Source organism: Equus asinus, chromosome 2, assembly GCF_041296235.1.
Source record: "Equus asinus isolate D_3611 breed Donkey chromosome 2, EquAss-T2T_v2, whole genome shotgun sequence".
In the NCBI taxonomy this organism is placed as follows: Eukaryota; Metazoa; Chordata; class Mammalia; order Perissodactyla; family Equidae; genus Equus; species Equus asinus.
In genome coordinates this window covers 147,899,427-147,913,074 of record NC_091791.1, presented here as the reverse complement: position 1 = coordinate 147,913,074, position 13,648 = coordinate 147,899,427, and the positions used below count along the sequence as shown (strand labels likewise).

Below are 13,648 nucleotides of genomic sequence, written 5' to 3'. Positions count from 1 at the left end.
CCCTCAACACTGGTTTTGAGATTCTGATGCATGTGGCTGTAATTCATTAATGTCACTGGAATCTAGTGTGCCTGTGTATGAATAGACCATAAGGTATCTACCTCTGTACCACCAATGGGACAAAGGTTGTTTTTGGGTTCTGCTATTAAGAACAATACTGCTGTAAACATTCTTATACAGACAGGTTATGCATGCATGTGTAAGCTTCTCCACGGAAAATACTGCTGAGCCTTAGAGGATACACATACTCGACTCAGTAATACCAAATCACTTTCAAAGGTGGTTAAAACAGTTACACTCCAACAGCAGGATATAAATATCCCCACTGATCACATTTTCACCAAATATTCGATACTGTCTTCTAGGCTATATTTTTTGCCAATTGTTGGGTATAAATAGACGGCTCAATGTGGATTTAATTTGCATTTTCCTGCTTAATAATGAGGTTGAGCCTCTTTTCTGATGCTTTTAACCACTAACGTTTTCTCCTCTGTGAACTATTTCTTAATTTTACTTTTGGCTTGTTTGATTTCTGCCTATTTTTCTACTGAGTTTTCTGTTTCTTATTTCTGTATTTCACAAATTGTAATCGCAAGATATTAAAAAAACAAAAAACAAAAAATCTTATAATCTCCTCTCAACCCAACAAATCACAAGTTTTCCTTTTTCCACCCTTCTGCCTATATATAATTTTTATACAGCCTCAACGTAATTTTGAGTTGTGCTCTGTTTAATATTATGTATATGTTCTTCATACTTATAATGGAAGAAGGCTCCATATTATTCCATTGAGTGGATATCCTGTACTGTTCTTGACTTGTCACCTGTTACCGGACATTGGGAAGTTTTCGGTGTTTTTGTTGCACGGCTACAACGCGCATCTTTAATCAAATGGTCGCTTTTCTTTCTAGGGGGAGACTCTATTTGGATACATTCACAGAAGTGGGTCAAGGAAAGATTCCTGTAGTCCTGCCAAAATGTTCCAGCCCTCCAGCAGAGTGTCCCAGAGGCCCTGAGGACAAGGTGGGATCATTTTCTTATTGATTCATATGAATTACCTCTATGTCCCCATACTAATCCTTTGTCAGTTATAAGAATGGTAAAAATCTTTTCCAAGTTAGTGGCTTATTCTTTCACTCACTTTCGATAAACAGAAATTCTTAATTTTAGAAATTATTCCCTCCCTGCAGTCATAAAGATATCTGCCTATATTTTCTTCTATATGTGGTTTTCCCATTTAAGTCCTTAATCCATCTGGAAGAGATCTGCAAGGGGTAAAATCAGGGATCTGTAATGCTATCTGTCATTTTCCACATATGTGTTTCCACATACATGTGAGTCTGTTTCTGGGCTCTGCGTTGTTTAATTTTTGTGCACTGTATTTTTATACAAACCTCTAGGAATTAGATAGCTTCAGAAGGCTTGCTATCCAGAGGAAAAGCTCTCTTCCAGATATGGATGGCTTTTCTCAGGCCAGTGCTCCTTTACTACAGAATCAGTTTGTCAGATTCCCCTAAAACACCTATTGGAATTTTGATTAAACTGCACTGAATCTACAGACTAACTTGGGAAAAATGACATTTGAAAAATCAAATTGTCCTGCATGAACACGATATTTAGGGTTTTTTTTTTTAAACACCCTATGGTAAAGTTATAGTTTTCTGCATAAATGTCTTGCACATCTTTTGTAAGGTTTGTTCCCAGTAAGTATATTTTTGTTGCTATTGTAAATGGCATCTTTTCTTAATTTTTGTTTGTTGGTAGCCCACCAAAATGCAATTAACTTTTGTATATTATATCTAGCTATCTTACTAAACTCTTATCAAATAATACGAGCTTGTGCTCAAGTAAAAATTTGTTACAAATACGTTTAAACTATATTTCATTCTACCTGTGATTGATCTCAATTAATCCTCAGAAATTAAAAACAAAGTAAGAATAAAAATGTTGCTAGAATGTGCGATTATCAGAATTTGAAAATAAAGAATAAGAATACTGATAGAAGATATAATCTTCTACTCAAATTACACTTTCACCTTTCTATTTTCGAACTGTTATGCCTCAGAAGGTTGTCTTTGTGGTCACTTAATGAGCAGACTAAAAAAGTAAGGCTAATTTTTAAAAACAGTCCCAGGGTTGAAAGCACACAGAAATGGGTCACCATGACTAGGAACAACCAAAACATAGAAAACTTTGTAATACATAACATTGTGATTCTTTTCCATAGCTACTCCAAGCACTGTCAGTCTGTTAATCTTACTGCTTTATGCCCTACAAATCACACAATGACTGTACTATCAGCTAGATTGTTTTTTAACTTATTCCCAGATCCTTTCTTGCTCCTAACGGAGGTAAGCAATTGTAAAAGGATAACTGAATAGATGCCCAAAAGAAAAAGCACAGCCCAAATGAAAGAAAGTATGTGCCATCTAATTCACTTCAAGCCAGACCACATTTGAGTGGGAACTGCAGAGGGATACAAAAAACGAATGTGCCTTTAAACAGGTCTAACTCTTGGACTTGAATTATTAACAAGGATTTTTTTAACTAGTGTCAATGACAATGGATGAAAGGAGACAGACATCTAATCTCTACCTATTAAGCTGAGATCAGAAGTACAAATTGGAATTTCATGATATAAACCAGAAAATAGGTAGAATATTGCAAGACTATTAATTTTTATCTATTATCAGGATAAAGCTTTGTTATTTAATGCTATATAGTACTCTAAAAAACTTGTGACAAGATGATATCCGACTAGTCCAAAATTTTTGTTTGATAAGATATAAGTGTCACTCATAGATTTGGTTCAGATCTATGCTAAAATAAGGCACAGAAAACTTGCTAAGTTCTTTCTAGAAAGATACTATCGGATGTTAGGAGGTTTTGTAAAGGATTTTAATCTAGTTAAAAAACATGTACAATTTTGATTTCTACCAAAATGAGTCCCTCAAATTTCTACAATGTCTGCAAAATTCCATCTCTGATTTCCAAACTGCTCCGCTACTATAAGGGAATAAGGAAACCTCACACTCTGCTTAAAATTGTACATAAGCCAGCAAGCAAGCTGAAAGAACTTTAAGGACATGGACTGGTTTATCCTTCCTAGAGAATTTCACAAAGTGGCAGGATAAATGGAAAGATGAAAGTCTAGAATCCTGAAAAGTGGTATAGTCCACAATGATAAAGTCAATGCACGACAAGAGATAATCAGTGAGGTACATATAAGAACCCCTGCCTTACCAGTTTGCTGTGAAGCATCTACCAGAAGCACAATTTTTGATCGATTATCAGGACCTGCTGCATTTGTCTCTTTCTGAGTAGCTACATTTTTCACCAATGGCCTTTTGCTTTTTATGTGCTGTTGTAAAAGCTGCTGCTGATTTAAATTAAAAAAAAAAAAAACATTAAGATCCTACTCAATAAACTCAACATTATAAAATACACATCCACAATAAAATACACCTAAACGTATGCTCCAAATTAGTGGTTCCCAATCCATGAGGAAACAGGGTTACTGTGTTAGGATTTCATGAAATTATCTACAGCCAATCATAATAGGCTAAATAATGTATTATACACACATTTATATATTATTTTTCAAATAGCCATTAACATGACTATGACTAATAAAATATGAATCCATTTTCGTTACTTGTATTTTTAATTTTCTCAATAATTAATAAACAATAGGAGTATAATCGTCTCATAAGAGGGGCTGTAAATTTTTACTTAAAAGGGTAATAGAAATGGTGGTAACTTATCCAAAAGCTAAATTTTAGTTTTATAAAAGCAATGAAGTACAGAAGAAATTTCTGCTGTGAGTTTAACAGGAAAATATAAAATAGCTGATCCTTTCCTTCATTTTTTAAAATAAGAATATTCATCATTTAATAGTAATTTACATAACAGAACTCTGAATTTAACTTCCCAAATTCAAATGCTGGGAATGCACTACGAGAAATCATGTTTCTTCAACATTTGAAAGTTATGTTCTATTATCTTATTTCCAGTACCTATTTCTTTTCATTCTCAGAGGTCCCAAAAGGATTTCCTTTGATCCAGTGTTTCCATGAATGAAGACTAAAAGCTTTCCAAAGCAACCTCTGCTGCTTATTTGTATTTGAATTTGTAAAAAGTACGCCAGAAGACAGCAAAGACTTTTCACTGAAGAAGCTGGGCTAATGCAATCTAGGAAAGCATCAGCTCCTTAATGATACAGTCATAAGATGCATCTAAGAAGTCACTCTGCCTTTATTTATTAGCTCAAAAGTGCTGAGAAGAAAGATGGTTTTTCTTCTGTTTGCTTTGATATTAAGGCCTCAATAGAAAAGTAACCTTTTAGTTAAGAAACAGATACCTAGATGAACCTCAATTCTCTTGGGATTTCAAGATCTTCATGTCTTTTTTTTTTTTTTTTCAGTCAAATGGCTGGGCCTGGCTAAAGGTGGTTTCACACAGTTATCTCTCATTTTCTTCAGCCCTAGGAGACCCTGTGTTCCTATAATATAGTAAAGCATCTCTTGAAGAACAAACTGCTATTCCTGCTAAAAATTCATAGAATAGAAACAATGAAGTTGAAGGCAGTTAACAAATCACAAATGTTCTTTCCCATAATATCTCCTGCTGAATTCTGAAGACTGAAATATCCTGAAGTACATTAGCCATGCAACACTGTTAGCAACAGAATCCAAATTAACCACTTATTAATATTGGTGTCACTTGCACACCATGCAAAAAATTGCACATGCAATTTTTATCACTAAATTAAAACAATTTGGAAATATTTGTGCACTATGGTTATGTAAAACTCTCTGAAGGAACTTGATGACTGTAAATCACATCACCAATTAAGAATGAGGAACAATAAAAAAACAGGAAAAATTATTTATAAATGCTATACCCTTGACTATTTTTTAATAGTGGATGAAATGTTTTACAGTAAATTCAGCATTAAAGGTTAATGAATTCAAGTAGCAAATTACTTACACTATTATTAACAGAAATATCAAACATAAAAGCCAATCAAAATCAGTCACTTACTTTTGGTACCACTGGTCCTCTGTTACTGTTTCTGCTTCGATGACTGGACAACGGGAAGACCTGTCCAAGCTGATTTGGACGCTCAGTGCATTCTGTGGTTATAGTATTTACAGCATTTGCAGCCTGAAAGGTGTTGGAGTAAGGCGTAGGAAAAGGATGATAGAATCCCATAACTTGGGCACATGGTGCCGGCATCAGCTGATAATATGTATACTCTGTAGAAACAGGTGGCTGAGCAGATATAATGGGGTAGGCAAGGTATGGTCCAGCAGGGTTTGGATTGGGCTGTTGCCATCGTATGTCGTTGTTATATAATGGAAACTGTCTGTAAAACCAAATCAAAAAAGAACAAATCTGTTGACAAGTCTAATAGTAACGCTAAAGCAAAATCTCAACTCATTTTAATAATAAAAGAAAAAACAGTACAGAAGAGTGGCTTCATAATAACTCTGAAAAGGAAACAAAATTATCATCTTACAAATTTCTCTGGTATTATTAGAGATTATTACGTACATGTAATAACAATGTAAATGACAGTATAAAGGAATTCATCCTGATACTTTTACTGCATTCCAAAATTTTAAAAGTACATACCATTCTTATTTGTAACCCTGCCCTCAACCTCCTCAAGATATTTCTGCCTAACAGTTAAACACCTAGCTGCTGGATCTGCCAACAAAGGCAGTCCAAAGTCCCCATCCAATCCTAACAACTACGACAGGCTGCTGCAAAAAGCAGGGTAAGGCGATCATTATAATGGGTGATTTGATTCTTCCACTTCTTTTTCGTCACTTCAGTCCCAGGGCCTCCTATTCCTCTCCCATACTCCCCTAACCACCTAGCCTAGTCCAGCTCTTTTCCTGGCTCCCCTCCTTGGCAATGGAAGCAGGCTCGAGGTCCAAGGGAAAGGAGAGAAGAAAAAGACAAGCCTGTCCACTGCCATCTTATTCCTAGCAGCAGAGCTGCTTCGAGTGCAGTTCCTATAAAGCCCAGCAAGATCCTTCCTCTCTCAGCAGTCCTCCTTGCACAGGGGTGCTGCTGCTAACTGAGGGGTAGTGGGGAGTGGGAGCAGAGAGCTTTTCCTCACTACTCCTGTGACAAAGCAAAATGGAAAAAAGTTCGCTGCCATAATTCTAAAAATATTTTTAAATAATCTGCTGGCTGGCTTACTCATGAATTCTCAAAAATTATTTGGTAAGAAAAATTGAATTTATCATACTGTACACTTGGCCATTATGCCAAATACAAAAACAGTAGTATTATATTTAGTTTACAAATCACTTCAAACATAGTCCAATACAGGTCAAAGATTTTTAATATAATGGTAACTTCAATTGAGAAGGATCCCTTTGCTTCTACTATTTGTCCAATCCTGAAAACTACTGAGTTTCAGATTAACTTGAATATTTAATATTTGAGAAAGTAGTTTTAGTGGTCTCTTCTTTCATACATCCAGAATTTCTCAAAGAGTGTGCCTTGGCACACTAGTGTACCACAATGGCTTACAGAAGTAGAAAAACTGATTGCCTTAGCTGTCAGGGGTAGCTGGGCAGAGGCTACAGAAGTACAATTTCTGTGTGATATAACTTGAAAGAGGCTGGAAGTACTTTTATACAGGAATAAAATGAACTATACCAATGAAGTGCTAATCATTCAGACAGTCTAAGCAGAGTTAGGAACGCTATCGTGACTATCACAAGTTACACCCTAACCACTAGGTCACACGTTATCTGAATTATCAACATTTTGCTAAGTCACCCTGTGACTATAGAGCACGGAAGCTAAATTTAAACCAGAATCGGAGTCGAGAGATATACGCTAACCATAAAAGCTTCAAAGTTAAAGTCTATCCCTTGGTATGTTCTTCTTATGCCAGACTGCCTTGGTAATCATGATAAGATGTCTAATCTCAAAAAAGGGTTTCCCTTCACCTTTTTCTGAATAATTCACTCCTCCCTTTGAGATAATTTCAAACAAATCTCAATGACTTATTATAGAAGGTATATCCAAAGAACTCCATTTCCCCTCAGAAAAAATGAGAAAATAATCCATGTCAACAATCTTCAAATTTCTACATCATTTGGTTTTACTTACTACTCTTACAAAATAAAGAAATGGTTACTGTTCAAAAGTTACAAAAGGAAAAAAATTAAGAAGTATGTTTTGCCAACTTCTGTATTTTCCTACCCCTTGTCCCCCCAAAAAGGAAAACAACAATAAAGAAATTACCTATTGGACTGGTTTTCCTGCACAAACGGATAACAAGTAATCAGGTAACTGGGAATTGGAGTTGGTTCTACGCCAGAAACATTTCCATTCTCATTTGGGAGCGCCATAGGGATCATAAAGGTATCAGGATTCTTCTTCTGGGGGATAAACGGCTCCACCTCAGCTGACAGCTTGACATTCTTCAAAAAGAAAGTGAAACACGCTACTAACAAATAAGCAAAACACTTAACACGAATTCACAATTTAATAATAGAAGAGTCAGTCTTCACAAACAACAATTAGGTCTCTTCTCAGAATTCACAAAATATTCAAAGGAACAGCACCGTCAAATTAAAATAACTTCATATGATTAAGCTATTTACACAAAGCCACTGAATAAAATAGGGAAAAACTTATCAAACATTACATTTCAATGAAATCATTTCTTATGTAACCAAAGCTGTTAAAACAATCAAGAGAACAAGGAAGTCATACCTCAGAGTCCAAAAATAAAGCTGGTAGTAAGAAATCTAGCTCTTCAGACTAAACAACGTGTTTTTAAGTAAATTTGTTAGGGGAAAAAAATTATTGAACACAGCTCTGAAGGACAATTACTTTATATTTGTTTGAATAGTCTAAAAAACAGTCTATTTCTGTTCATTTCAGGAAATTAGATTAGTATGCTTAAATTAAAAGGAAGGAAAATGTCTAAGATGAATGAAAAAAATACTTAAGGGGAAAAAAACTTCTGGTTCACAGTTAAACTGGGGAAAAAAATGAGTACTTCAGTTTCCCAGTAGAAAAGGTGAGCAAACTAAATTATTGTAGAATATGTATTCCACTTTAGTTTATTTCATTTTTTTGTTATAATAAATCTACAGAAATTTAAAAGACATATTTAAAAAATGAAAGCATTTAAGGATGCCCATGGGGCTGACAAACTATAAAGAAAAGTAAACATGATCTATAAAAGTCAGCATAAGAATTACTCTTAGCAAAGAGCTTGTGATGGGGAGGAGGCACCTGAAGAGTTTGTGGGTACCAGGCAAAGTTCTATATCCTAACTTGGGTGATACTTACAAGGTGGTCACCTTATAACAATTTATTTATCTATACATTGGTTTTATGCAGTTTTCTTTCTGTGTTTGTTATATTTAACAACAAATTTAAAAATTTAAATTAAATTAAAATTAAAAATTTAATTATGAAAAGAAAAAATCTACAGACACACTCTGCAAAAGCAGAATGTTAAAAACCGCATAAATATTACAATCTAAAAAGATATTAAAACACTTCTTAAAGAAACCAGTAAGTGAAATGCAATCCAATGTTTCAACCACCCAAATCAATTACCTCAAAGCAATAGTCCTAACTAGAACTTTATCCCAACAAATCCATTAGGGTGGTATTTATTAGAAGTTCCCACCAAGGCATAGTCCTCAGAATAAATTTCAGGCATGTTTTCTCACACAAATAATCAGTAACAAATCCAAGAAATTCTAAAGACAAGACTTGATATGCTCAATATACAGCATTTATTCATAAAATTTGTTCTCTAAAGAGTTCACTGTAAATATTCAGAAATGCTTGTTAAAGGGGGGGAGAGGGAGAAGAAATCTGAACTACAGAGCAGTATTAATTCAATATCCTTCCTCCCAACCTGATTTAACTTTGAAGTCTACTTGTGTACTATTAACTAAATCTGAAGTAGATATAGTAATGGCGCTTACAAACATCTGTGAACTGAAATTGGTTTCCTGAATTTTAACACAGGAAGCAAAAGCTCCTTCAAATGCTAACAGTATAAGTCAGTAATTTTCACTGATAGTCATTAGAACTCAAAGCTTATTTATTTAAGGTACAAAATATCAACCTAATAAATGTTTCCCCAATTAGGGAGAAAAAGCTGATTTTCAGTAATGCACAGATAATGGAAACTTGCTTTATATAGTTCATACATACGCATAACAAGAGGGAAAACCTAAATCGCATTTTAACTACACTAAACCTGTCATTTTTAGAATTTCTTTTAAAAATCAAAAAGTCCTTTTGAAAATATGAGAACTCTCTGAATAGTTTTATAAATCTGGACTAGAAGACATTAGGATTTTTTTCTTTAAAGCAAGCAACATGGTTACATCAAATTCTCAGTCTAACATGAAAAAAGAAACAATATTAATATAATCATAAAGAAGTAAGATAAGCCAAAAATAACACTTTTCCTAACACCCACCCCCCCAAAATACCAACTCATAAATTACTTTGGTAACAACAAATTCAAATTCTTGCTCAAGTCAAAAGTTGCAACAAATTTTTTATACCTGGTTTCATCCGTATTTTACTGTACAAAAAGTGTTATGCACAACTTACAACTAATGTTGCACATATACACAGTATATACCTTTAAATATTAAGGTTTGTACTGGTTTCTATTCTAAGTGCAATTCTAGATATCAGAGTTCAACAATAAAACTCACAAATGCTGAAATGATCCTTTGTTTTTAGCAAAAAAGAGAAGCTGCTGTAGTCAACAGCTGCACAAACAGAAGATGTCACTAGTAGGAACAGACTGGCAAACTTTCTCCTGTAGTTACAACTCTGGTTTTCAAAGTTGCCTACTGTGACTTTGGGGCCTTCAGTATCATACATCAAAATGCAGGATCTGTTGTTCTCAGGCCTGAAAAGTAAGGTTAAGATCCCAAACTATTCTTAAAATCCCATATATAAAGCCCATATAGACAATATGTTAAGTAAGCAACAAATTCTGGCAATCATTCAATTATATAAGTACAGAAATCAAAGAAAAACGCCTTACTTACTGGACATAAAACATTATGAAAAAATTAGACTACTTACTTCATATGATGATACTCCTCAGTTTGAATTTCTGTATTTAGTCTCTCTACTTTTGCCAAGATCTATTTTTTAGAAATCAGAAATTTTACAGCAGAGCTGTGTCCTTAAAGAATGTAAAATACGAAATAAGTCTAAACTACACAGGACAAAGTCTAACTATTCCTATACTGCTGTTTGCTTTAAAAACCAAAAAACTATCTACATAGTAAAATTATCTTTATCTTTCAGAATTTCAAAATGTTCTAAACTAATGAAAAATCATAATAAGCTCAGAAACCTGTATTTGAAAAAAGAAATTTAGTTTCCCATCCTTTTAAATTTTACATATATTGAAACAAATGTCAATAATAAAATTTCTTTGATGTGAATAATCTAGAAAACCCAAGAATTTATCAGAACTTGAAACTATAAAAACTTTATTTAAAAGAGTTTAGTGGGCAGCCCTGGTGGCCTAGTGGTTAAGTTCAGTGTGCTCCACTTTGGCAGCTTGGGTTTGGTTCCCGGGAGTGGACCTACACCCCTTTGTTGGCTCTGTTAGTGGCCAAGCTGTGCTGGCAGCCCACATACTAAAAAACAAAGGAAGAGTGGCATGGATGTTAGCTCAGGGCCAATCTTCCTCAGCCAAAAAAAAAAGAGCTTATTAAACAAATGCATTCAGATCATGAGAGCCTATATAATTCCACAAATACGCATGAAGCACATGTTCTGGAAAGAGCACTGTACTAGACTGGTTTAGGGAAAATGGGTAAACATTACTATGAAGCACACATCAGCAGGAAAGGCACACTAAACCCCTCTAAGACAGAATCTCCAGAAGATGCAAATAATTTTCCCAGATTAAGCAACAGAAAAATGACACCCACTTAAAATCAAAACTGAAGTAGAACATAATAAGGCACCCTCCCACAGTGAAAATTTCAGTATATACCACACACCCACAGAAAAAAACAGGACCATGCAAACCCTCAACATTCTTTCTATGTTAAGGTAAAAATATGATGTATCAAACATCAAGATATTTTACATTTCATGGCCAAAGATAAAATAAATGTCTTCTGAAGGAAAAAATGATTAATGCCTAAGAAATATCTGCTGGCCATCCTGTTTTCTCATTGGAATCGCTTATACTGAAAGTAAATCACTTGCCAAAACAAATTGCAGTAGTTACATATATATAAGTTGTGCAAGACTTCGAAAAACACTGAGGAAAAATCAAAGCATTTAACTTAGACTCTGCCCACTTGCTTTGCTATCCAAACGTTTCTCCCTTTTTCTTAAAATAAACTGCATCTAATCCTGTTAAAATCTCATGGTATTTATCTAAAAACCAGCTTTCTAAATTTGATAGTAGTTTTTGGATTATCTAATTTATTAATTTGTTTTTACATTTATTTTCTCTCTTGCTTTGATGGGGTTTTCCTCTACATTTTTACCTTGGATGTTTTTATTTTCCTTTTAAAAAGCACTTACGACTATGCATTTGCCCCAGAGTATAGCTTCAGCCACATCCCACAGATTTTCACATGTAGTATTTTATTACTTTTTCAATAACCTATAATTCTACTTTTTTTATTTCCTCTTTCATTTAAAAGCTTAGGGAAAAATTCCTTTTTAAATTTCCAAATGATATTTTCACTGAATGAGCATTATTCACTTTCTTTTTTTGATTATAAAAGCATTATTTTTAAAATCTGTTAAGACAGTCATTTACCTATATCCATAAAAGCCAACTATAAGTATTACTGAATAATAAACATTTTATAGTATCTTACTTAGAATATGTTTAGTTTGCAGTGTTGATATTATTTGAAGTTTATAAATTATTTAAAGGAAAGAATTCTAAGCCAATAATTTTGTATCTTTATTGGTGAAGAGCACTTTGCATGAAGTCATACGTATTTGTTACGTTTGCTTTTCTAAGAGTTAAAGACATTAGTGATCAATAATTCTGTAAATTCTTTTAAAAGAACTTATCTAATGTTAATGAACTAAAAATTAAGCCAATGTTTAAATTATTTGATAATACAAAAGAGTCTGTAAACCTCAAGTGTTCTGTCACTGCTAAGGTCACCCTTTATTTAAAAAAAAAAAAAATCTCAAAACACTGTCCTAAATTTCCTAAAAATAGAAACTCTAAGCCTTTATAAACAAAAGGAACTCCATGATTTATTCTCCACATCCCTTTACTCCAGCTTTTTTTTTAAGGACAAAAAAAAAAAAAAGCATTATACCAAGTAATATCTGTCCTTAGAATATCTAACTCTGGCAGTTAAAATTAAGCTACTTGTTTTGATTTAATACAATCTTGCTAAAAGAGAATACTCCTGAGATTTTCTTCTAGTCATAACATTCTTTCAAATAGTCATTATTGCAATTAAGGCTATTATCTAACACACATCCCAGTAACTTACTTTTTATAATCTTGATCAACATATACACAGTTTACCCTTTTATACAAAGATTTCAGATTTTAAAAAAAGAGGTAATTCAAGTACAGCAACATGAATGCCTTCAGGCAAAACAGACAAGACTTTTTTTTAAAGTTACACTTGTGCAATACTCCAAAGATTTCAATTAGGTTAAGATAAAATGCAGAAAGTAGTCCCATTAGTGCTGTATTTTGTTTTTCACTGCATCAAATTCTTGATTATCCAGGCTAGTAGGTGCTGGGAGGCAGGGACGATGACAATGTAAAAGATAATCTAAAATAATAGTTCCCCACCCCTGCCAAAAGTTTCAGTATTTTCCATTCTCAAGAATGACCTCTACTGACCTCTCAAGAAGACCTCTATTAAATGACTTAAATTGACAAGTCGAGGTTTATTCACTATCCATTCCCCACTTCCCCTATCTGTATGAAGTACCGCTTTTTAAAAATCAAATTTCTACGAATTACTAACCGCTACAATATTATGAGTAAGTTTTAAAGCTGTAGGCATGCCCAGAAATTCTGAATATAAACCAACAGTGGTTTAAAATGTATAAACAAATGTTTTGTGAGTAAAAATGGAAATTCAGCACATATCACATATACTTTTAATGACTTTTACCTACCTAAATTCACTTCATTGGTCAAAATATAAAAGTAATATTCCAGGGGCTGGCCCCGTGGCCGAGTGGTTAAGTTCGCGCGCTCCGCTGCAGGCGGCCCAGTGTTTCGTTAGTTCGAATCCTGGGCGCGGACATGGCACTGCTCATCAGACCACGCTGAGGCAGCGTCCCACATGCCACAACTAGAAGAACCCACAACGAAGAATACACAACTATGTACCGGGGGGCTTTGGGGAGAAAAAGGAAAAAATAAAATCTTTAAAAAAAAAAAATTGAAAACTTGAAACCCTTTAAAAAAAAAAAAAAAAAAGTAATACTCCAAATAACCTGGAAAAGCCAGTACATTACTCTATGGTATAGTGGAAGTAATCAAGAACTCCAGAAAGTTGACAAATCTCAGTTTGAGTCCCTAATCAAGCATTAAGTTCATGGTTCTTAGCCTTTTTTTCAATGACAGATCCTTTGAGAATATGATGAAAATAATGGAGTT

At 33.9% G+C, this 13,648-nt stretch overlaps 1 protein-coding gene across 10 annotated transcripts in view; it reads right to left on the bottom strand.

Annotated features, from left to right (window-relative positions):
- SECISBP2L (SECIS binding protein 2 like) overlaps positions 1-13,648 on the bottom strand; it is a 47,814-nt gene that overhangs the window by 31,979 nt on the left and 2,187 nt on the right. For 5 of the 10 annotated variants that reach the window (XM_014852810.3, XM_014852826.3, XM_070501780.1 and 2 more), the window contains exons 2-4: positions 7,273-7,451; positions 5,044-5,368; positions 3,244-3,379 (exon numbers count right to left, since the gene is read on the bottom strand). In XM_014852810.3, the coding sequence (XP_014708296.2) occupies positions 3,244-3,379; positions 5,044-5,368; positions 7,273-7,451 (640 nt within the window). The remainder of the gene's footprint in view (positions 1-3,243; positions 3,380-5,043; positions 5,369-7,272; positions 7,452-13,648) is intronic. The other 5 variants (XM_014852819.3, XM_014852835.3, XM_070501783.1 and 2 more) reach the window with 1 other exon arrangement.